General features: G+C 39.8%; 1 protein-coding gene across 2 annotated transcripts; it reads left to right on the top strand.

Annotated features, from left to right (window-relative positions):
* Positions 1 to 3,932: 3,932 nt before the first annotated feature.
* LOC135740961 (afadin- and alpha-actinin-binding protein-like) lies at positions 3,933 to 23,887 on the top strand. Of its 2 annotated transcripts, none has more exons than XM_065259559.2 (12): positions 3,933 to 4,138; positions 5,831 to 5,961; positions 6,056 to 6,259; positions 9,528 to 9,638; positions 9,773 to 9,905; positions 10,416 to 10,491; positions 11,042 to 11,222; positions 12,611 to 12,749; positions 13,136 to 13,266; positions 20,176 to 20,349; positions 20,430 to 20,541; positions 21,316 to 23,887. In XM_065259559.2, the coding sequence occupies exons 2-12, from the start codon at positions 5,845 to 5,847 to the stop codon at positions 21,375 to 21,377; spliced, it is 1,440 nt and encodes a 479-aa protein (XP_065115631.1). In that variant the 5' UTR covers positions 3,933 to 4,138; positions 5,831 to 5,844; the 3' UTR covers positions 21,378 to 23,887. The 2 variants fall into 2 exon arrangements, with proteins under 2 accessions (XP_065115631.1, XP_065115629.1); XM_065259557.2 differs by having other exon boundaries at positions 12,608 to 12,749; positions 21,316 to 23,886.
* Positions 23,888 to 24,293: the final 406 nt, after the last annotated feature.

A 24,293-nucleotide genomic window follows, 5' to 3' on the forward strand; every position in this document is an offset into this window, starting at 1 on the left:
ATAACTTCGTCACAATCCCCATTTCCATACTCTACCATCTGCATTCCTGTGCTTACTGATAGTGATCACAGATTATTGTCACAGCTGTTTATTCAATACAGTGGGGGTTAAAGGTGTGGTCTTCTGATTGGTCAGTTTAAATGTATCATGTTAGGTTTAGTCACATGGTCAAGGGATAGAGAATAAAGATCTTGGTTTTCATATGCTCTGGGATTTTGGCATTTGCCTTTTGGTTGCTGCCATCTGCTTTTCTTCTTTACCTGAGTTCTTGGGTTTAGGCCATTAAGATTCCAGTTCTAAATGGTGATTCTCTTTCATCTAAACTTTCTTTCTTTCTCTGTTCTCTATCTTATCAGGTAATATCTCACATACATTGGAAACAGTTAATTGTTTGTATTAAGTACCCTTTCATGCATTTATAGTGTAATCATTTCAATTGTTACTTTAAGTCAGTACTGTTACTAAACCTTTTCATTTACAAATATGTTGTTTTGTTTTGATTTAGTGTTAATACTTAAACGCTACATATTGCAATTTAATATATTTATATTCTAGCAATGCTCTCCCACATATCTTGCTATTATAACTGCACTTATTCCGTCTTTAGTAGGTTGCAGAAGGGTGATAATTGACCAGAAATACACAGTTTTAAAATATCTTGCTGTTAACATTTCTCAGTCATTTCGGCATTCCTACAGACTGAACCACTGTAGTGAATCCACCCTTACACCTTTATTGAAAATTCTAAATAAATTGTATCGTACTAATAAATAGCATAAACACATTAACTGAATTTCAAGTTTTGTTGTTCAGTCTCCATCACATGCATCATGAAATGAAAAAATATGGTACCCCGTGGTTAAAAAAATACTTAGCCTAAATATATTTTATACCTATATTATTTCAAAAAAAAATGTGGTGTATGACTATGATTGAATGAAGACCCAGCGTACGTTACAACCATCTCAGAGGTCTCTTCTGAATCAGCGCAGTTTGTGGAATCCATGTGAAAGCAGATGACGCCAGTGTGATCACCACGCACCAGCTATATGTGGAGAGGAGTGTGATCGAGCCAATACAGTGAATGTGTTTTCTCGCTAAATTACTCTCAAACATAAAATTGTTTTGCATGTAGCCTACGCCATATCACGTAGGCCTAATATTTGAATCGTTAGCCAGAGGTTACTTACTGTATAAATAATTTGTAATTTCCCACGTCTTTAGCATAATATGCAATATTACATAATGCCATGTAATATTAAAATAATTAGCCCTTAGTTATAACATACTGCATATATTATTTGTATTTTTCAAGGTTGTTACCCCTTTGGTTCCCCAAATATTATAAATTGTTCTTTTAAAATTACACGTATGTACTTTATAAGTATACTTTAATTACAGAAATGTATGCTGTAAATTTGCTGTACTTACGGAGTACTTTACTGCATATATCCTGGTTGTTACCCCTTTATTCCCCGAATATTATAAATTGTTCCCTTATAATTACACGTACGTACTTCATAAGTATACTATAATTACAGAAACTTACGCAGTAAATTCGCTGTACTTACGCAGCATATATCCTGGTTGTTACCCCTTTATTCCCCAATATTATAAATTGTTCCCTTATAATTACACATACCTACTTCATAAGTACACTATAATTACAGAAACATACGCTGTAAATTCGCTGTACTTACGCAGTACTTTCCGGGCTGTAATCTAAAGCGTTACCACAAATTCTGTCCCATGCGTCTGATGAATGGAATTTTGTAAATATTTTTTTCGAGTGCTTTTATTTGAGTGCCATAAAGGGTAAAAGTAAATATTCGTTTTGGTGGGAAGCAAAAGTCTTTAGGGAACTTAATATTATTTTTGTGATCTTTTATTATAAAACCTACATATCCTCTTGTATTTTCTTTTTTTATTATTATATTGTGCCTTTAGCTTTAAAGATTCAGTGCAGTGGCTCCACAACAGATCTGCTACACAAACTTGGAGGATATGTGCTGATGTGCCGTGGGTCTCTCAATGTTGTGAAGGTGAGATGGAAAGTTGTTTATATTGTACAATACTTGCGTGTGTGCGTACAGGAAATGCTAAGTAGCCACCCACTGTGTTAATCGTTTGCCATTGTTTGACTGTTGTAAATGTAGCATGGCTAAATATTTAGGTTTGCTCTGTATGGTTGCCATGGATAACTGACCTGTTCTCATAAACTATGCATTCCAGCATGACATCATGATTAATATGATGATACATTTTGTTACATTTAAAAAAAAAAAAATTAAAAGCAACATAATTATTTTAACGAAATATACATGTTTTAAAGTGTATGTATTTTATTATTGTGAACAAACTAATTCAAAGTACAATTTTCACCTGGTGAACAATAAAACAAAAAAGATGTTGTGGGCTTAGTTAGCATAATCAAGTATTTTGACACATAATTTACAAGGTCAGCATAATGTAAAAAAAGAATGCAGTCAAAAAGTTTAACAATAAAATATTCTTCTGCATGAGTATTGTCTTGAAAATGTTATTATTTTGCACATTTGTGTTTAGATCCCTAAATCGATCTGTTATTGATCTTTCTGTTCTTGAGATGATGGCATAATCACATGAGAATACAGACCAGGGGATTTATGGTCCCACGAGACTGAACTCAAGACCTCAGCTCAGCTGTGCAATGTATCAATTAGGGCTTGGCCTCAGCTGGCATTGTGACTTCACTTAAATCATGTCTGTTCCTTATTCACAAGCAAAGGCACCCCCATCTCTCCCCCGCCCCCTTTTTGCTGTTGTCTTTAAAAGTATTGTGTTACGATACACTGGATGAGATTTATTCATCGTGGCTTTTTATTTAACAGGGTAAAGGTGAAATCACGACTTGGTGGCTGGAGGCGAAAAGACATTCTCTGTTTCAGGAGGATGGGTCACTGAGATATCCTGTTCTTGTTAGCAATTAACTTATCTGCTACAATAGCACGTGTTTAATTTCTGGTAGTGTATATGTTAGGTATTACATTTGATCGATGTTCTGCTACTCTCATTGTTCTATGAACAGACATGGATGTAGTAAAAATGTTTTGCACATTTGTAAGGAGGATTTGAAAATAGGTATAGTCTGTATTTTTTGTAGTTACAATAAATGGTTGTGCCTTACTAGTAGATGTATGTTTATTTTTATGAATTCAAGAAAAATTTGCTTACCCCATTGGCAGATTTTTTTGCCTTGTTTATGCACAAAATCACTTAAATCTGTTATTTTTGTTCTAAAAACTAGACTTATTTTCTTGGGTTGTTTTGTTCCTCAAAAGCATCTTAATTTAAGAATTTTTAGATATTTTTTACTGAAAACAAAACAAAAATACTACTTGAAAATCATTTTTTTGCAGTGTATTATCATTATCATTATTGTATCTCTTATTATTTCAACATGATGTACATGTATAAGGTATAATGTATATACATGTCATTTGTCTGATGAATAATACATTAGCCTATACATGTCCTTTGTCTTAAAAATTAAGTTGCTTCACGGTGCCATTTAAGAACCTTTTTTGTCTAAATGGTTCCATGAAGAACCTTTCTGTTTAAAAAAAGTTTTTTGAAGAAAAAAAAGGTTCTTTAGATTATAAAAATGTAAGAAAGAAATGATGAAAAGTTCTTTGTGGAGCCAAAAATGGTTCTGCTATGGCATCACTGTGAATAAACTCTAAGCACCATTATTTTTAAGAGTGTATGAATATATATAAATTTGTAGTGTAGTGACATCATAAACTTCATTTTTATTGACTGGTTATGATTAACTTCATAACACAACTTACTTTTGTAGTACTTGTTAGTTTAGGTTATTGCACCTGCAATGTTTACGACAAATGCCATTGGTGGATTTTTTGCAGGGAGACAGCCAATGACACGCCCCCGTGTTCGTTGCTTGGCGACGTGTTTGCTTGCGACTGTCTTCTTTCAAGGTTGATCTGAGGAGCATCACGCTTATCCATCAATGTTACGTAGCACAACAAGAAGCTTTATTCCATAAACTTACCGGGAAAACGTTAAATCTGTGCTGAATGGCGAAAAATGGGATCGTGAAATGTAAATGGTGATCTTGGATGCCAAAAGATCGCACGCAGTAAGTGAACCGCGGGTCGTTTATAAGTTAACATCTGATTCTGAGGTAAAATCGTAATCATGTGTTTACCAGGACTGACTGAGTAACGTTAGTGTGATGTCCCTAAACATTAAGATGTATTAAGATGTAAATGTCGTTTTAATTGTTAATCATCTTTATCGAAATCCTTTTATTCACCTTAACCTACTTTTGATAATTCAGTTTCGTGGTTCAGTCATCAGGAGGGTACGTTTAATGCAAATATGGACTATTTGTTTACGTTATCACGTGATAAACGTCTATTTAAAACGAATTAATTCATATTTTGTTTCATGTTATTAGCATATTTTTCCAAATGCTTTTTACATTTATTTAGTTATTTATTTATTTTATTTAGTCTGATTTGCTTTCAACATGTGGTGTTTTTGTTTTTTGATAGTTTGATAACTTTATATTAGTGTCATCGTTTTCATTTCAAGACCTAGACAGATATAATCTCAAGACTCATCAAAATATTTTTAAATGGAAAAAAATAAATAAAAACATTCTCGTGTACTGTATATCTTTTATTAGAGATTCATTATATGAGTAAAATATACATTTAATTGCAATATTAAAAAATGTGCTGCTTTGGGTGTGTCATTTAACATGCAAATGAGCTTCTCTCTGTACTAAATGGCAGTGGCGTGGTTGGATAGTGCAGATTAAGGGGCGGTATTATCCCCTTCTGACATCACCAGGGGAGCCAAATTTCAATGATCTATTATTTTAACATGCTTGTGGAGAATGTTTTACCAAAAGTTACTGGGTTGATCTTATTCACATTTTCTAGGTTGATAAAAGTACTGAGCACCCATTTATTGCACTTAAACATGAAAAAGTCAAAATTTTATGGTATGTCCCTTTAATGGTGGTATATAAGTGACATCATTTAAAGTCATTGGGTGTTGATGTGTGCATCTGGTGTACCGAGCAAACATATGGCTGCTATGGATTTTTTGGGGCTTCAAAGGTTTTTTCTAAATTTTGGAGCTTGACAGACCTCGGTCTCATATATAAAATTGTAGGATCCTTACTAAAGGTCTACGCACAAATGCCAAAAACGACATACAGCAAAAAATATTAAGACTTATAAAACAAAGCAATGTTCTCTTTATAAATCACAGATCACCTGCAATTGTGCGTACATGAATCATCCTCTGATCCCACCCATTTTTTATAGATCACATTTTTTGCATGGGAACTGGCGTACGCACGTTTCCAGCCCATTTTGTGCATACGCACACTTTATAAACAAACCCCTGGTCTTTATGATAACCTACAGAAAGTGAAATTGGAATGGCATGAGAGTGTGTTAATAATGAAATGTTACATTTTCCGAATTAACTAATTAGGTTTGATTCGTCTTATTTTACGTTTATGAATCAATTGTCTATATAAAGTCATCAGGCCATATAAATATAGTATAAGTAACAGATTTTACTCTCCATGCTCCACATAGCCAAAGTCTCATGAGAGAAGGGAAGATAAGGTGACCCAAAAAGTTATTTTAAGGATCAGTTTCTCGAATAACCTCATTTAGATTTGCTGTAACCCATCACCTCAGGCACAAATGTAACCTTGTAAAAACCTTCGTGTTCAACAGTGCAAACGTTATCATAGATTATTGCATACAAGTAACCTTTTAAAATGAAATTATGTGTGTTGTTTCAGGTTTTTTTCCAGAAATGTCTCCTTCACGGCTATACACTCCATCTATGATGTCTCCTCAAAGTTCTCTAAATGTCTCGAGCAACTTCTGCACAGCGGACAATATCTCTGAGTGCATTTTATACATCAATCAGGTAGATGCTCCAGATAACAGGAAACATGGTAACACAACTACCAAGACACAAGTTATTTTGTTATGTACTGTACCTTTACTTATTTTATTCACAGGAATTGTCATCACTGGGCTTTCCACCGATTTTCCGTAACTCGGAGGGAATCCGTGATTTAGATGCTGTGGTTGCTTTAAATAACATACATGACCTGCTGCGGCTGCACCGTCAAGCTGTTAAAATGATAGAGGAGCTGGAGGTAGAGCAGCTCAAGTCCAGCAGTGACCTCCACTATCAACATCTTACCAACTCAAGACTAAAGGTATTAGATATTTATAAAACCTCTCTTTATGTATGCTGTTATGCAATTTAATGTGTAATATGTAAGGGATAATGTATAGGCAGCAGGTTGTTGTCGCAGAAATAATTTTCGACAGTGTGATCAGGACCCGATGCGAAGCGGGTGTTGTAGCACACTAAAGGATCTTATTTCATGATAACAATTGCTGCCTTATAACATGGATAGTTACCTCAGATAAGAAACATTAAATAGTGTTTTGAAATATTTCATTTGCTCATTTTTAATAAATGCAGACCTTCCGTAAGGAAAATTCATTTACTTTCAGTTTTAAGATAAGGCAAGATATTCAAATGTCAAGAACACACAATTTGGTTTAATAATTTGTAAATATAATGTCATATGTGACCCTGGACCACAAAAACCAGTCGTATAGATCAATTTTCTGAAATTGAGATTTATACACCATCTGAAAGCTTAATAAATAAGCTTTCCATTGATGTATGGCTTGTTATGATAGTGGCACCGAGATACAACTATTTAAAAATATGGATTTTGAGGATGCAAAAAAATTTAACACCTTTAAAGGGCGCATGTAATGGCCGCTTTACAAGATGTAATATAAGTCTCAGGTGTGCCCAGAACGTGTTTGTGAAGTTTCAGCTCGAAAATACCTCACAGATAATTTATTATAGCATGTCCAAAACACCCCTATTTGGGTGGGTGCAAAAACACGCTGTTTTAATGTCTGTACCTTTAAATGCAAATGAGCTACAGCTCCTCACTTCCTTACAAACTGACAGTGAGCGCTTTCAGTTAAAATAGATCTGGTTAATACAGTCTGAGACAATAGTATCTAGTAGACAGAGTACAACTCGCTGAGGGTGGAAACTATGGTAATGCAGGACTGTAAGTGGGCGGGGCTTTATCAATGTGACTTCACATTGATAAGAAAATCCAAATGTCATGTCTAATGAGACTGTTTTGGTTTAATGGGGATTAAAAAACAAGGAGCGGGTGGATTTTTTTCATAGTAGGGTGGTTGTGTTCACACACTGCCAACACACATTTATGTCCAAACACCTTGTAAAACTGGATTTTGCATAATAGATGCCCTTATGAAAATCAGACTTTTTTCATGTTTAAGTGCTATAATTGGGTCCCCAGTGCTTCAATCAACCTAGAAAATTTCAAAAAGATCAACCCAGTAACTTAGTTTTGGTAAACCATTCTCTGCAAGCATGTGAAAAAATAGGTCATTGAAATTTGGCCCCCTTGTGATGTCATAAGGGGATCTTATTATAATAATACCGCCCCTTAATCGGCACTATCCAACCAGGGCACTGCTATTTACTGCAGAGATACAATTTATTTGCATTTAAGATGACATCCAAAACAGCACATTTTTGCTCACACCTACAAAGTGGCAATTTGAACATACTATAATAAATTATCTGTGGGGTATTTTAAGCTAAAACTTCACATATGTACTCTGGGGACACCAATGATTTATTTGACATCTTAAAAAAGTCTTGTGACATGTCCCCTTTTAAAGTTTTCCAAATTAACTCATTAGGAAAACTAATGTTTATTGGTAATAAACAGCTTTGTTTTGGCGCTCTCTACTGGCCTACTGCTGTAATGACATTGTTTGGGGAATATGAGTAAAAAGAGGACACTTTAAGGTTTCCAAAGATACCAAGCGACCAAGCAAGTTTTTCCGTTTTTGTTTGGTTTTAGCTGCATCCACTCACAGAAATATTTGATATATGAAAATTTACAATACATCTTTTTGGAATATGATCTTTAGATAATATCCTAAAGATTTTTGGCATAAAAGCAAAATTTATAATTTTGACCCATACAATGTTTTGTTGGTTATTGTGCAACTTCCGACTGATTTTGTGGTCCAGGGTCACATATATGTTATTAAAAGACCCATTTACATAATTTTTGTGTAATCTTAAACTATACCTGTCAAAATGACTTATGTTATTAGTTTCAGGTGGTTGTCATTTTAGAATAACATACTTTGAAATCTCGCGACTGGCCAATCAGAATCAAGCATTTTAGAGTGACGTCTATTTAAAACATTTGTTTACATTCTCTTATAGACCAATTTCGTGTTTGCAAACAGAGATGACGTTTTTTGTGGGCGGAGCCAAACTGGTTGCAGAAAGTGACTGCTCCGCAGTAGGGTTGTGAAGTGTTTTAGCATTAAACCGTGATTTTTATGGATCCTGTGTTCTGTCGAAGTCTGATTCCCCTATGTTTCCCTTTAGTGCAATGTTTCTTATAGCGTTTTAATCACGTTACGTTTATTTTTTAGATGGATAAAAAGTTTAAATGGCTTGGCTACTGATATGCATGTATGTAATGTATCTGTATTGTTCTTTTTTGCTAAATCAATTATTTTTACAGTCTGAATCGCTAAAGTACATATAAAAGCAATACTATCATGTATTATATATAACAGCGTTTATTTAATATTTCATAATTTTCCTGTTTTCTATTATTTCTTCCTTATATTTATCTTACGTGTTTGTTCTAAAACTATTATAAAAGTATTATGTTTAAACATACATTAAAAAGACCTGTTTATATATTAATAACACTTTACATCATCTGTGTGTGCTATATTTATATATTTATTAAGTATGTAAACAGAATAATTTTAGAACAAATAGGAAGAAGACATAAGCTAAGATATAAGGAAATAAAAAGAAATAATAGAAAATGAAAAAATTATGAAATATTTTTAAAAAAAATTATATTTTTGCTTTTCTATTCTGAATAAATTATAATTGTAATGTGATAAAAACGCTATAAGAAACACATGGAGTGAACAGACTTCGACAGAACACCGGACATCTTCTCTACTTATTTTCTATTCTAATTATTAAAAGATTTCCAGATGATTTCCTCGCTCCATTCTGTCCGTTTAAGGGCTTATTGTAATCATAAACACCTACGTTTATCTTCAAATGATGTCTTCGACGATGGTATTCTATAAAAATGAAAACCTATAACTTATGTAAAAAAAACTTTTATATTCTAGCATCTGTCACAAGTTATGATGGAGCTATTGTAGACTCGCTCTAGTTGATCATTGTCCTGTTTTCCTAGAAACACTCAACTTTCAACAATCCAGATAGTTCCCAGACAAATTCAGTTCCCGCTGTACATTTTTTCTCATTTCAGAAGCCATTTACTCAAATATGCATCCTGATAGGAAAATAAAGACACAACTTCACATCCATGGTTTAACGTATAAATTTTCAATATTTTGTAGGACCAGCTTGAAATTTCGAAGAAAGAAAACATGCGGTTGCATGAGAGAGAGCGTCAACTGGAAACAACTATGAAGACATTACAAAACTGCCTAAAAGATGCAAAAGAAGAGGTTTGTGGAATCAGAATCATTTATAGTTTTTATTTATATATATGTATAATTTTATTTATAATCATTTAGAGAATCATGTATAGTTTTTGCATTCTATAATAATGTGATCAAAAATACTTTTGGTGCTATAACAGGTACAAAGGCTGCAGGGTGTCATTGCGAGCCGTGCCACACAGTACAACCACGATATAAAGAGAAGAGAAAGGGAGTACAGCAAAGTAAAGGAACGCCTTAATCAGCTACTTATTGCCAGAAAAGATAAACAAGGTACGTATTTCATCTACTGTATACAGTGGTGTGAAGTGTTGCCCCCCTTCCAGATATCTATATATATATATTGCATAAATAATTAATATATTTAGTGTTTCAGATCATCAAACTAATTTAAATTTTATCCAAGTATAACATAAGTGAACGTGCAGTTTTTAAATGGTTCAAAAGAGCTGATGCTTCTCACAATGTTTAAGTGTCTTTTTATTAATCAAATTAGCACTAAACTACACTTTTGAACTCATTTTATTTCTGACACAAATAAGTTAATTAAGTAATTAGTCTATGGGTTCACTTACTTTTACCTCCAGTATTGGGAATATTGAATGGGTGTTTTCAAAAAAGACACAAGAAACTTCAATTATTTGCGTGCTGTCAGTTTATGCACATTGTGTTTGTCTATTGTTGTGACTTAGATGAGGATCAGATTTAGTCCTAGGGATTCACATACTTTTTCTTGCCACTGGATGCTCAGTTTGTTTATACTGTATGTGTACTCTCTGTCAGGAATGGAAGTTTTGAATTATGTTGGGAGGCCGGATGGGAAAAGATCTCTTTGGAAAACTGGGAAAACTGAAGCAAGGTAAGAGATTTTTTTCTATAACATTAAAAATAACATTTGCTTCTCAGGCATTGTCATCTGGTTTGATTATTGCATTTAAATGTAAAAAATTGTGGTTATTAATTTAAAATTTTTGGTTATTAACTCTTTCACCGCCAGCGGTTTTTTTTTTTTTAAGTTGCCATAACATAACATTTTGAGCAAAAAGCAGAGATAATTCCATTTTGTGATGGACTTTTCATAGAGATCCCATTCAGCAACTTGCCATAGGGCAATACTTCCTGGTTTAAAAAGTTGCGGAAGGGCGCCACTTGGTGGATAATAGCGGTATTGCGGAAAGACTGAAAATCTCGTCATTGGCAGGGAAGCGTTTTCTCTTGATTGACGAGATATCTCGTCAATGGTGGCGAAAGAGTTGAGCAAAGTACAAACAATTAAAACTAATGGAGAATACCAACATAGATTTTGAGTAACATGCATTATTCTGAAGATATTTTTTAAACCATATAAGATGTATATAAGATCTGGTTTGTGTCTTTTATATGTGAATATGTGTTTATTCTTTTTTTAGACATGAGGGAGAAATGTACAAAACACTTCTAAATGAATTTGATAATCGGCAGAGGGAGCTAATGCTGGAAAACATTGAGTTGAAGAAAGTGCTGCAGCAGATGAAGAGAGAGATGATGGCGGTGTTAAATTCAAAGAAGATATTAAAAAATGAAGAGAAACAGAGCAATAATGTAGATCAGGTTAGACTTACATCTCCATAACATTGATGGTTTCATTAAAGCCCTTTTCACACACAGATTACAGAAAATACATTTGTCCAGGAATCTTTTTATTTTGATTTATTTACGCTGCCAATGATTTTCTGGAATCTGTGCATGCGTTTACACACATCTTTTAAAGCATGGGTCTCAAACTCACAGGACGCAGAGCTTTTTTAACATAAAAAACAATATTTCTGTTTATGTACTGCATTTAAATTCGAGTATTTATCATATTAATAATACGTAAAAAATATAAACTTTGCTTTCAATCTTTTTTGTAGATTATTTTATAACAGTGAGTATTAAGAATATTTTCTTAACCTTATCTTAAAGATTTTTTTTATCATGAAAATCTGACATTTCCATGTTTAAGTGCTATAATATAGAAATTGTGTAAAAGATCAGTTTTGGTAAACCAGTCTCTGCAAGCATGTAAAAACAAAGGTCATTAAAATGTGACTCCTATTGTGATGTCAGAATCTGAACTATCCAACCATGATACTGCCATTTAATGCAGAGAAATCAACTCATTTGCATTTAAAAGTACACACCCAAAAACGGCACATTTTTAACATGCTATAATAAATGATCTATATGATATTTTTAACTAGAACTTCACATACAACTTTGGGGACCCCAAATATTTATTTGAGATCTTAAAAAAGTCTTGTGAAATGTCCCCTTTAAATGTCCCCTTAATCAAATTTTTATGAAAAATTGACATAAATTATGATCTAAATTTGATTTAAATTGTTTTTAGATATTGATCTAGATGTTATGTGTTGAATTCAGCCATCAGGTGTTTGGAAAAAGAACATAAAAGAATTACAGTTTAGGAAATAAATAATTTCGACCAGCAGAGGCCCATAGAGACCCATTCATTTCACTGGATGTGGCCAACTGCTCACATCACTACTTCAGTGATACATTTTATGAATTTATGTTTATATAAACATTAGAAAGGACATCAAAAATAAATATGATTTAAATAGTAGAATTTTTTGTAGTTTTTGAAGCATTTTGAAATGTTTGTTTTTACAAAATGCCATAGAAATTTGACTGAATGTAAGCGTGTATGCGTGTGTGTGTAACTTTGTCTTTCTGCATGTCCCCTTTAAATTTTTCTATTAAAACCTTGCACTAACAAATTAAATTCCTAATATATATATATATATATATATATATATATATATATATATATATATATATATATATATATATATATATATATATATATATATATATATATATAAAATGTAAAATGTATTAATATATATATTTATTAATATATATATACTAAAAGTTCTACCAACAAAAAGAAAGAGTGTGTACCTGTTTTTTGTGTCTTTCTAAACTCTGTCTAGCAGGCTAATTCAGATGATGAGGAGAACTTATTGAAAGAACATCCTGAGATGTCATGTGATCATGCCCGAGAGAAACTCACCAATAGCATTCGTCAGCAGTGGAGAAAATTAAAATACCATGTTGAGAAACTGGACAGCCAAGGTATACACAGGCATATGGTCAAAGTCCCTTTAAGGAAGTCACGCTGTCCGGGTACCGTAGTTATTTCAGTCATGCAAAACTAAAGTCTACTTGAAAGAGCAAAAATGAAACCTGACATCAACTGTATAAAAACTTTTGTTTCCTAAGCGGTCATTGTTCTGTTCTAAAAAAAAATTCAAGGTACTTTTAGATACTGTCACCAGAGAGTCTTTATTGAGCATTGCACTGTCCCCTATTCATAGTAATAGGAGTGCTTATTCTTTTTATATCTAATATCTTCTATATGGTCAAACGCATACTAGCATAATTTTTTTTGGCCAGGTTGCATTCAATTTAATCTCAAAATCCATGGCCATGTCACTTCTGTTTGAATTTTTTTTTTGCAGCATCTATAGTGCAAGATGGTGACAGTGATGAGACGATTACCAAACAAGTCCATGAAGAGGAGATTGAAAAGCTCAGAGTAGAAATTCAGCAGTGCAAAGAATTCATTCAGACACAGCAGCAACTTCTACAAGTAAGCAAAGGGATAATTAATTCAATTTTGCTTTGGTTTATAAAAGAGACATATTTTATGATCTCTGGAATTTTTCTTAGACCGCTAAATTGTGGCCCAAAATGTATAGGGTTAGCTTCAGACATTTGTAAACAATCTACATAAAAAAAATCTAAATTTGTTTTTTTGGCACAAAATTTAGAAGGCTTTTCAAAAACAGTAAATATGCACTGCAAAAAAATTCTTGTTTTCTGTAAAAATATCTAAAAATGAAGTCTAGTTTTTAGACCAAAAATATCAAATTTAAGTGATTTTGTGCATAAAACAAGCAAAAATGAAAACATCTCCCAATGAGGTAAGCTAATTTTTCTTGAATTTCATTGAATTTAGTGTTTAAGAAAAATGTTAAAGATTTTTTGCTTACCCCATTGGCAGGTTTTTTTTTGCTTGTCTTATGCACAAAATCACTTAAATTTTATATCTTTGGTCTAAAAACTAGACTTATTTTCTTGGGTTGTTTTGCTCATCAAGAAAAAGCTTCTTAATTTTAAGAATTTTTAGATATTTTAACTAAAAACAAGACAAAAATACTAACAGTTTTTTTTTTCTTGAAAATAATTTTTTTGCAGTGTGAAGATGTTCATTTCAGGAAAACGTCTCGGTTACGGATGTAACCCTCGTTCCCTGAAGGAGGGAACGGAGACGTCACGTCGTGACCGACGAATTGGGAACTCGCTTAGAGAGACCAATCTGCTTCGAATACTACTAAAACGCCAATGAACTTGGCATTGAGATATTTGCATAATGCTGGCGCCGCCCCGCCAGGTGCGTATATAAGCAGCAGGTGCAAATGAGGAAATTAGCTTCTTTTTCGCTGAGAAAGCCGGAAAGTGTGACCGGCCGTAACAGCAGGTGGCAGCACCTGTGGCGACGGGACGTGACGTCTCCGTTCCCTCCTTCAGGGAACGAGGGTTACATCCGTAACCGAGACGTTCCCTTTCAGTCGGTCACTACGACGTCACGTCGTGACCGACGAATTGGGAATCCCTATCAAAACGCCACTAGGGGCTGACCTCTTCCAGTGTCTGCGTAAAGCCCTCCGGTTCCACTTAAGGATAAGGAGAATTAGGTTTTAAGGCAGAAGGCCGGGCACTAGATGTTCCTTTAACCCCACGGAAGTGCCAGCGACTGGGAAGCGCCCTACCTGAGCGGGATAGGAACGCTGCGGAAGCCACCACCCGTCTTAAGGGTTAATGGTGGGCGAAAGTCAACCGTAGTTGAGGTAAAAATGACAGCCGTGGCTGTGTAAGCAAAGCAGTGCTCTGCTAAGGGAAACGTGGGCTAGTAGGATTAACCCCACGGAAAATACTCACAAAGGAACCCGGTGGGACACAATGTGGAGCCCGAGCCAACACGTAGGTTCGCGAGGATGCAGCTAGTGAAGGCTGACAGCCAATGCTCCGCAACAAAGGCTGCCAAGGCAGCGGAGGAAGAACAATTCAAACCATTACGCATTTTTGTTCTGAAGGCCGTCCATACTGATACAGTTATGAAGCATCAGATGGAGGCTGCAAGCCGACCTGTGAGACTGTTCTCCGTGCTCCCCCTGGTGAGGAAAGAACACGAGAGGATACAGGCTCAATACGAACACTGTAAAATCTAATGAACGTATTAGGTGTCGCCCAACCAGCAGCTCTACAGATGTCTGTTAGCGAGGAACCACGAGCTAGAGCCCAAGATGAGGCAACGCTCCGTGTGGAGTGCGCTCTCAAATTAAAGGGGCAAGGAATACCCTGAAGATTATAAGCCAGGGCGATAGTATCAACTATCCAATGAGACATCCTCTGCTTAGTGACAGCTTTCCCTTTCTGCTGGCCACCATAACAAACAAAGAGCTGGTCTGAGGTCCGGAGGCTTTGCGTGCGATCCACGTAGAGTCGCAGTGCGCGTACGGGGCACAACAAAGCCATGGTTGGGTCTGCGTCCTCCGGAGGCAGCGCTTGCAAGCTCACCACTTGATCTCTGAAAGGAGTAGTGGGAACTTTGGGCACGTAACCTGGTCTGGGCCTCAATGTTACGCTTGAGGCAGCAGGACCAAACTGAAGGCACGAGTCGTCAACAGAGAATGCATGTAAATCCCCTACTCTCTTCACTGAGGCCAATGCTAGCAGGGTCAGAGCTTTCATTGATAAAAGCTTCAGACTCACAGACTGCAAAGGCTCGAACGGGGGGGCCTGCAGGGCTTTCAGCACCATGGACAGGTCCCAGGGAGGAATAGAAGGAGGGCGCGAGGGGTTTAGCCTACGAGCGCCTCTTAGAAATCTAACAACCAAATCATGCTGGCCAACTGTTCTGCCGTTAATAAGTGAGTGATGAGCAGAAATAGCAGCGATATCAACTTTAATGGTGGAGGGTGACAGCCTACCGTCTAACCTATGTTGAAGATATAAAAGCACGGAGTTAATAGGGCATTCTCTGGGGTCTTCGCGTTGCGAAGAGCACCAGGTGACGAAAAGGTTCCATTTAAACGCGTAAGCCCGTCTCGTAGACGGAGCTCGTGCCGCGTTGATTGTGTTAGATACCGCTTGCGGTAAATCACTTAAACCCTGCGCGCGCTCAACGACCACACATGGAGATCCCACAGGTCGGGGCGCGGGTGCCATAATGTGCCCCCTCCTTGAGAAAGAAGGTCCTTCCTCAGGGGAATCCGCCAGGGAGGGGCTGTCGCGAGGAGCATCAACTCTGGAAACCAATTCTTGCTCGTCCAATATGGGGCGATCAGTAAAAGGTTCTCCTCGTCCTGCCTGACCTTGCACAGTGTCTGTGCGATTAAGCTCACTGGGGGGAATGCGTATTTGCGCATCCCCCGAGGCCAGCTGTGTGCCAATGCGTCCACGCCGAGGCTGCCCTCGGTTAGTGAATAAAATAGGCGACAGTGGGTATCGTCCGGCGACGCAAACAGATCTATCTGCGCACGACCGAACTTCTTCCAAATTAGCTGGACCGTCTGGGGGTGGAGTCGCCATTCGCCGGGGCGCGCCGCTCGAGAAAGCGCGTCCGCCGCTGTATTGAGCGAGCCCGGAATGTGAATGGCACGAAGGGACCTCAGATGCTTCTGACTCCAAAGGAGGAGATGACGAGCGAGATGCGACAGGTGACGGGAGCGCAAACCGCCTTGACGGTTGATATACGCAACGGTCGCAGTGTTGTCGGTGCGTACTAGTACATCCTTCCCTCGCAGCTCCGTAGCAAAGCGTACGAGTCCCAGATATACTGCCCACAACTCTCGGCAATTGGTATGCCAGTGCAACTGGGGTGCTGTCCACACCCCTGAAGCTGTAAGCTCGTCGTACGTGGCACCCCAGCCCGTGTCGGACGCATCTGTGTGTACAACAGCATGCTGAGCGATCTGTCTCATGGACACACCGGACCTGAGAAACGCGGGGTCCGACCACGGGGGGAATGTTAGGCGACACGCAGGTGTAATGGTTACACGATGGATGCCGGCGCGCCACGCTCTCCTCGGGACTCGATCGTGAAGCCAACGCTGAAGCGGTCTCATATGGAGCAGTCCGAGCGGTGTCACGGCCGCTGCTGCAGCCATATGCCCCAGGAGCTTCTGAAATTGTTTCAGCGGGACCGCATTCTTCCCTCGGAATGAACCGAGGCAAGTCAGAATTGACTGGACGCGCTCTTCTGTCAAACGCGCCGATAAATCGATCGAGTCCAGTTCCATCCCGAGAAAAGAGATCCTCTGCGTGGGGCAGAGTTTGCTCTTTTCCCAGTTGACCCGAAGACCCAAACGGGCGAGATGCCGAAGCGTTAAATCTCTGTGCTCGCACAGCGTCCGTCGAGAATGCGCTATTATAAGCCAATCGTCGAGGTAAGCCAATATGCGAACGCCGCTCTCTCTGAGGGGTTTTAACGCCGCCTCCACTACTTTCGTGAACACACGGGGAGAGAGGGATAGCCCGAACGGTAAAACTTTGTACTGGTATGCCCGTCCCTCGAACGCAAACCGGAGAAACGGTCTGTGACGAGGGATTATGGACACATGAAAGTACGCGTCTTTCAGGTCTATTGCCGCAAACCAATCTTGGGGGCGAATTGAATTGAATATTTGCTTCGGTGTTATCATCCTGAAGGACCTCTTCTGCAGAGATTTGTTCAGAACGCGCAAATCCAAGATCGGTCGCAACCCACCGCCTTTTTTGGGTACTATAAAATACGGGCTGTAGAAGCCCGATCTCATCTCGGTTGGAGGGACCGGCTCGATCGCGTCCTTCGCCAACAGGACTTCGACCTCTGCACGCAGTACGTGTGCATCGGACGCTTTCACCGTGGTGAAACGAATGCCCGAGAATTTGGGTGTGTGCCGGATGAATTGAATTTCGTAACCGAGGCGAACAGTGCGTAAAACCCAACGAGACGGGCTGGGAAGCTGAAGCCACGCCCCCAGGGACCGTACGAGGGGAATTAACGGCACTGTCGGGGTACCCGCGGTGGGGCGGCTGAGCGGGACAGGTGGTACTGCCGGTACGTCTGCTGGGACAGCATAAGTATCTACAGTATGTGTGTGTGTGACACTGACCTGAGCCCGCTGAGGGTGACGGTCGTCTGGTCTCCTCAGCGGAGAGCACAGACTCCGAAGAGGGTGCTGGTGGTCCCGTCTCCTCAGCGGAGAGCTGGAACTCCTCAGAACACCCGCTGGCGATAGAGGAGAGGGAGGAAGAGCATGTGAATGCCCGCTCACATCTCTCTCGATCCTCTGAAGACCTGGAGAAGGAATAGGAATGCACTCTTTTTGTGGTTTTGTGGGTACCGGCTGAAAAGCCGGCGGAACAGAAACAAAAGGAAACCAAAGATTCTCCACCCGGCCCTCTACCGGTGGAGGGAGCGATGCCATCACCGTCTCCCGTAGAGTGATCCCATCCCAATCCAGGTCGCCCGTCTCAGGGCCGCTTCGTCTTCCGTTTACCACGGGAAGCGGGTGGGGCGGGCGGGGCGGGCTGTCGGCGGCTGTTCCCCCTCCGTGGCCTGGAAGATGTTCTAGTGGGGGGGGCGGAGGCAGCCGCCGCAGGGCGCCCTCGGCGAGGAGCAGACGGGCCCGCCGGCGCTGGGGGGCGAGATGCAGGTCGCTTGCGCCGGGGCATGATCTGTGCGATCGCCTCTGTCTGCTTCTGGGCGGCGGAGAACTGCTGGGCAAAAGACTCCACCGACTCACCGAAGAGGCCAGCCTGTGACACTGGAGCGTCCAAAAACTTGTTCTTGTCCGCTTCCGACATGTCAGCCAGACATAGCCATAAGTGGCGTTCCTGGACCACCATCGTGGACATGGCACGACCAATCGCCTGCGCTGTCACCTTCGTAGCGCGAAGAGCCAGGTCAGTGGCAGCCCGGAGCTCCGAAAGGACAGGCGAGTCGTGTCCTCCCTCGTGCAGATCCCTCAAGGCCTTGGCTTGGTGAACCTGCAGCAACGCCATTGCGTGCAGGGCTGAGGCCGCCTCTCCACATGCCTGGTGGGCAGCGCCCGTTAAACCGGAGGACTGTCTGCAGGCACGAGAGGGGAGGGTTGGGCGGTCCTTCCAAGAGGGAGCGTGTGCCGGACACAGCTGCATCGCGACAGCACGCTCCACGGGAGGGATCCCCGTATAACCCTTAGCGGCTCCGCTGGTGAGGGAGGTGAGGGGGGAGGGCTGAAACGGCCGTAATCTCATGGAAAACGGCGACTTCCAGGTTCTAGTCAGCTCCTCGTGCACCTCGGGGAAGAAAGGCACCGGTGGAGAGGGTTGTGAAACCCGGGCAGCTCCAAAGAACCAATCATCCAGGCGGGACGGTTCGGGCTGAGGGGGGGGAACCCACTCTAACCCTACGGTCTCCGCCGCTCGAGCGAGCACGGCCACCATCTCTGGATCGAACTCCGGCGTCCCAACCCGACCAGAGGGAGGAAGGGCGTCGGGGTCCACGTCAGGGGGAGGAGGCCCACCCTCGGATGCTGCGGCGTCGGTGGACCCGGAGGGCGGCACGATGGATTCTAGAGACATCGTAGAACACGATGCTGAAGTCTCCATCGGCACATCAACCGGCTGTGGATGAGGAGGCTGAGAGCCTGAGGACGAATCCCCCGCTCGGCTCAGCACAGTGATGCGCAGGTCGTCTTTTGAGAGCTTCACAGCCGCACCGTGGCGGCGTTCAGCACTCGCATGACGAGGGTTGCGTTTTTCCCGGAGGAAAGACAACCGTCTGCGCAAATCCACAAGGGACATGTTCTCGCAGTGAGAACACTTACCCCCAGCGAACGCTGCCTCTGCGTGCTCGATGCCCAAACACGAAAGACAACGCTCGTGACCGTCCTTCGGACCCATGTACTTGCCGCACCCAAGATCGCACGGACGAAAAGCCATCCTGAAAAGGACGCTGATGTCCGGATATACGAGAGAGTGGCTGCCTTTAACAAGGCACAAAGCTCTCTCGTATCACTCTTTTAGGGAAATTCACTCAGATGCTTAGTTGATGAGCGCACAGGAAGGCAACGCACACACAAAACTCAAAACAAAATAAAGATGTAGAGTCGTGGAATTAAGCGAAGCGTCCGCTGTGGTACTGCTAGTCCAACCAACTTCAGCAATCGAATCCCACCAGAGTAGAGTAGCTTCTCAGTAGCAGATACTGCCGGCTTTCGAAGCGATAAAAAGCTAATTTCCTCATTTGCACCTGCTGCTTATATACGCACCTGGCGGGGCGGCGCCAGCATTATGCAAATATCTCAATGCCAAGTTCATTGGCGTTTTAGTAGTATTCGAAGCAGATTGGTCTCTCTAAGCGAGTTCCCAATTCGTCGGTCACGACGTGACGTCGTAGTGACCGACTGAAAGGGAACCAAGGGTACTGTCATATGTAGAAAACATAAACATTGCATTGCTTTTACAGCAACAGCTCAACACGCCCTGCGATGAAGAGACTGCAGCTGTCCTGAATGATTGCTACATGCTGGAAGAGAAGGAACGCTTGAAAGAAGAGTGGAGAGTTTTTGAGGAACAGAGGAAAAACTTTGAAATGGAAAGAAGAAATTTCACAGAGGCTGCCATCAGATTGGGCCATGAGGTTCTGACTCATGATAATTATTTATTATAGACCTTGTAATGTCAGAAAAAACATTTTATTGATCGTTCTTTATCTTACAGAGAAAATCGTTTGAGGATGACCGTGCAATGTGGCTCAAACATCAGTTTCTAAACACATCATTTGCAGACCACGTGAAACCACAAAGTCGCATTACTGATGAATTAACAAGGCGTGAGTGATTATCAATTCGTTAAAGGAAAACACCACCGTTTTTCAATATTTTACCATGTTCTTACCTCAACCTAGATAAATTAATACATACCTATATTTTTTCAATGCGTGCACTTAATCTTTGTACAATGCGTTGTGAATGTGTTAGCATTTAGCCTAGCCCCATTCATTCCTTAGGATCCAAACAGGGATGAATTTAGAAACCACCAAACACTTCCATGTCTTCCCTATTTAAAGACTGTTACATGAGTAGTTACACAAGTAATGATGGTGGCACAAAATAAAACGTGGCGATTTTTTAAGCGAATTAAAAATGAGAACTATGTTGTATGGCGGAAGAGCACTTAGTTTGCAGCACTTCAACTTTGGGCGGAGTAATATTGACGGAAGTTTGAGCGAGAGGGGGAGTAGTCGTGATGATTTTACTGCGTGCAGAGGTTGAAGTGCTGCAAACTACAATATAGTTCTAATTTTTTGTCTGCTTAAAAAAATTGCCATGTTTTATTTTGTGCCACCATACTTACTTGTGTAACTACTCATGTAACAGTCTTTAAATAGTGAAAACATGGAAGTGTTTGGTGGCTTCTAAATTCATCCTTGTTTGGATCCTAAGGAATGAATGGGGCTAGGCTAAATGCTAACACAAAGATTAAGAGTTAAGGTAAGAACATAGTAAAATATTTAAAAAAACTGTGGTGTTTTCCTTTAATTTGACTTGTTTGTGATATTTAACAAATAAAAAAGATTCATTGAAATTTTTTTGTCATTTCGCAGAGTCTCATCATGAAGAGAAACACCTTCCAATTTCAGCCAAAGTGAGCAAATCTCATCTTTAGTTCACCGACACCATGGACCCCCTGCCAATTTATCCAACACCAGAAGAGTAATACACCTATCCAGACGACTTTCCAAGTTTGAGAGTATCTTATGGAGGAACTTTCAAAATATGAACATTAGGCGTTTGTGTCAAATGTGAATTTGTGATAAGATTGTTAGAGATCTAATGCTAAGTTTCACCAACCGCGTTTCAGGCGTCAAAATCGTGTCTACCGCGTCTAGTTTGCCGCTTGAACAGATTGAATGCATTCGCGTGTGTAGAGCGAAGTAGACGCGCGGAAAAAGCAAGCATTTGACGGGCGTCAGAGGCAAAATCCGCTTCTTGTGGGAGGGGCAAGTGCTGTGCGGTTGTCTGTTTGCAAGATGAGTGATGTTGATTGTGCATTTATCGAGAGAGTTACCGGTTTGTATTTGGTAACCTTACTATAGGGGAAAAATAACCGGCGCGGGTCGATAAACGTCACGTGACTCAAAAGTGAAGTGTGTATTACAACTTACCAGGTAGCCCAATGTCCTCACTGACACTCTTCCAAGCGAAGTCCTTTTTATTCCTGTCTCCTCTATAGAAATAAGAACTTGTGTCATATAGCTCCGGGTGACTGCTTACGGACAATATCAAGCGTTGGTTGAATGAGTGACTCCGGGCGGGGCTGCCACCACAGCAGCAAGCAGGCTCCTGATTGGTTAACGCGACGCAAAATTCCGTCAAATTTCAAATTTTTTAACTCGGGGGTCAGCCGCAAATTCGCGTGAACCACAAAATGCACAAAAAGCAACATTACCGCGCACAACGCTCAATTCGTGCCTTAGACGCGCGAATGAGGTGGAAACACGTCTTCCGCGCCACGCCAAACAATTCTTCCGCCGTGGGACCTCTTCTCATTGATTTAACATTGAAATCACTCGCGATTCACGCCTCTACCGCGGTTGGTGTAAACGCAGCATAATGCTTTTCCGAATGAAAAACAGCTATGAGCAATGCTTTACTTATGGCCATGATGCTTTTAAAACATTTTGCAATTTCACATAGAAATTTCTAATACTGTATGTCAATGTAATTTTAGCAGTTACAGATGATTCGGATAGATGTATTGGTTAATCTTTTATGGTTTACTTGCTAGTTAGAAATCTGTTGCATCATGTTAAGCAGTGTTCGATTTTATCTTGTGTTTTTAGTTAATTTATTTTTTGTTTCTGTATACAGTAGGTTGTACAGTGTTATTTTAGCACAGAATTTCTATGAATTACAATAACTACAGAATTAAGCACTGATACATTTTATTTGTTGTTTAGGATTTGTCATTGAGTGCGTTTACATGCACAGTCTTACGCCGATTATGCTTAATAAACTGATAACACGTGGGGTCATGTAAACGCGTAAAACTGTTTTCTTTAATCGGGGAAAGCTCATAAACGGCGTAAGCAAAAACCGATCGGCACAGGTAGTTTTTTGCTCATTACGCCGATTTTGCGTGGCATGTAAACACCTTAACCGGCTTTCTCACGGTTTTGTCCATGTGCGCATGTCTCCGCGTATGAAAGATAAACGTCACACACAGAAGTAAGTGCAAAGTAACGCATAAAAGTCTCCGCTCGACAAAAGCAGTTGTCAGAGAAACTGTTAAAATAGAAGCTCATGTTACATTTACAGGTTCTGCACACACAAGAGATACAACAGTACAGCTTAAGACAGAAATGCCGTCGGCTTTTTGATCGACTATTATGTACTATAGGTGGTGACGTCACTGCCTGCGAGAAAACTGATAAGTCTTCAAGTCCCATGTAAACGCATTTGTCTGCATAGCTGGCTTATTGATTTGCATGTAAACGCATGAAAACGGTTTTCTGTAATAAGCTGATTGTTGATAGTTATCCGCTTATTCTGTGCATGTAAACGTACTCAATAAGTCGTTTACTTATTTTATATTTTAGAAATGTAGCTTTTGTCCACCGCCATTATATATTTTACATTCAAAGCATGTGGATAATACAAAGCTATGCCACTGTAACTGTAACATATTACAGGAATGTGTTTTATAAATAGTAGTCACAACATTATTTGGGATAAAAACTAAACAAACACTTTTGTTAATTAAAAGTAATGCATGCAGTAATATAGGCTACAGTGCAATGCAGTTTACAGCTTTACAATCACACCTCATAACGTACATTGGGGACGGAAACAAGAAAGATTATAAAAATCAAATGTCTCACATCTTTACACAACAAGACGGATATGATCACTTCCACCATGCATCCCAATTCAGGGGCTTCGTCATTTGAAGGCTGTATTTGAAGGCCAGTGACTTCACCGGGCCATGAAGAAGGCAGTTCCATGCAATTCAAAGGCTCGTTCACGTGCAGCCTCCATGTGGCATTTGTTTCCCCTGAAACCAAGGATCCCTAGATGGATCCTTCACAGCCTTGGCTAGCCTAAGATTCCATGTGTGCCTGTGACGTCTGAATTTATTGAGAAAAACATTCAGAATTGTAGTTAAATAAAAGTGTATATTTGGCAAATTAAAGGTCCTTGTCACTGTTTTACTTTTATAAATAATGTGTTAGTGATGTGAATTGATTTTTACTTTTGTATATTTCTAAGGTTGGTTAATTTTAGTAAAATCTGCATTAATGTGTCATATTTTCGAAAATACCATAAAAAATCTGAAAGGTCTCAGCTGGGGTGTATATTCCAGAAACCAGGGTTTATTTACCATCAGATTAACCCTGAACTCTTGGGGGCGGTTTTCCAGACAGGGATTAGAGGTGTTCAAACTGAACTTGCACTAAATCTTAAAAAAAAATCATCAGTGCTCTTTTTTCCTCAAAACGCACACAAGTGATGTTTTTAGTAAGGCATGTTTGTTAAAAAGTAACTAAATCCTAAACCAACTATTTTTAGTTAATGATCTGTA

The sequence above is a fragment of the Paramisgurnus dabryanus genome, chromosome 24 (assembly GCF_030506205.2).
Source record: "Paramisgurnus dabryanus chromosome 24, PD_genome_1.1, whole genome shotgun sequence".
Taxonomy (NCBI): domain Eukaryota; kingdom Metazoa; phylum Chordata; class Actinopteri; order Cypriniformes; family Cobitidae; genus Paramisgurnus; species Paramisgurnus dabryanus.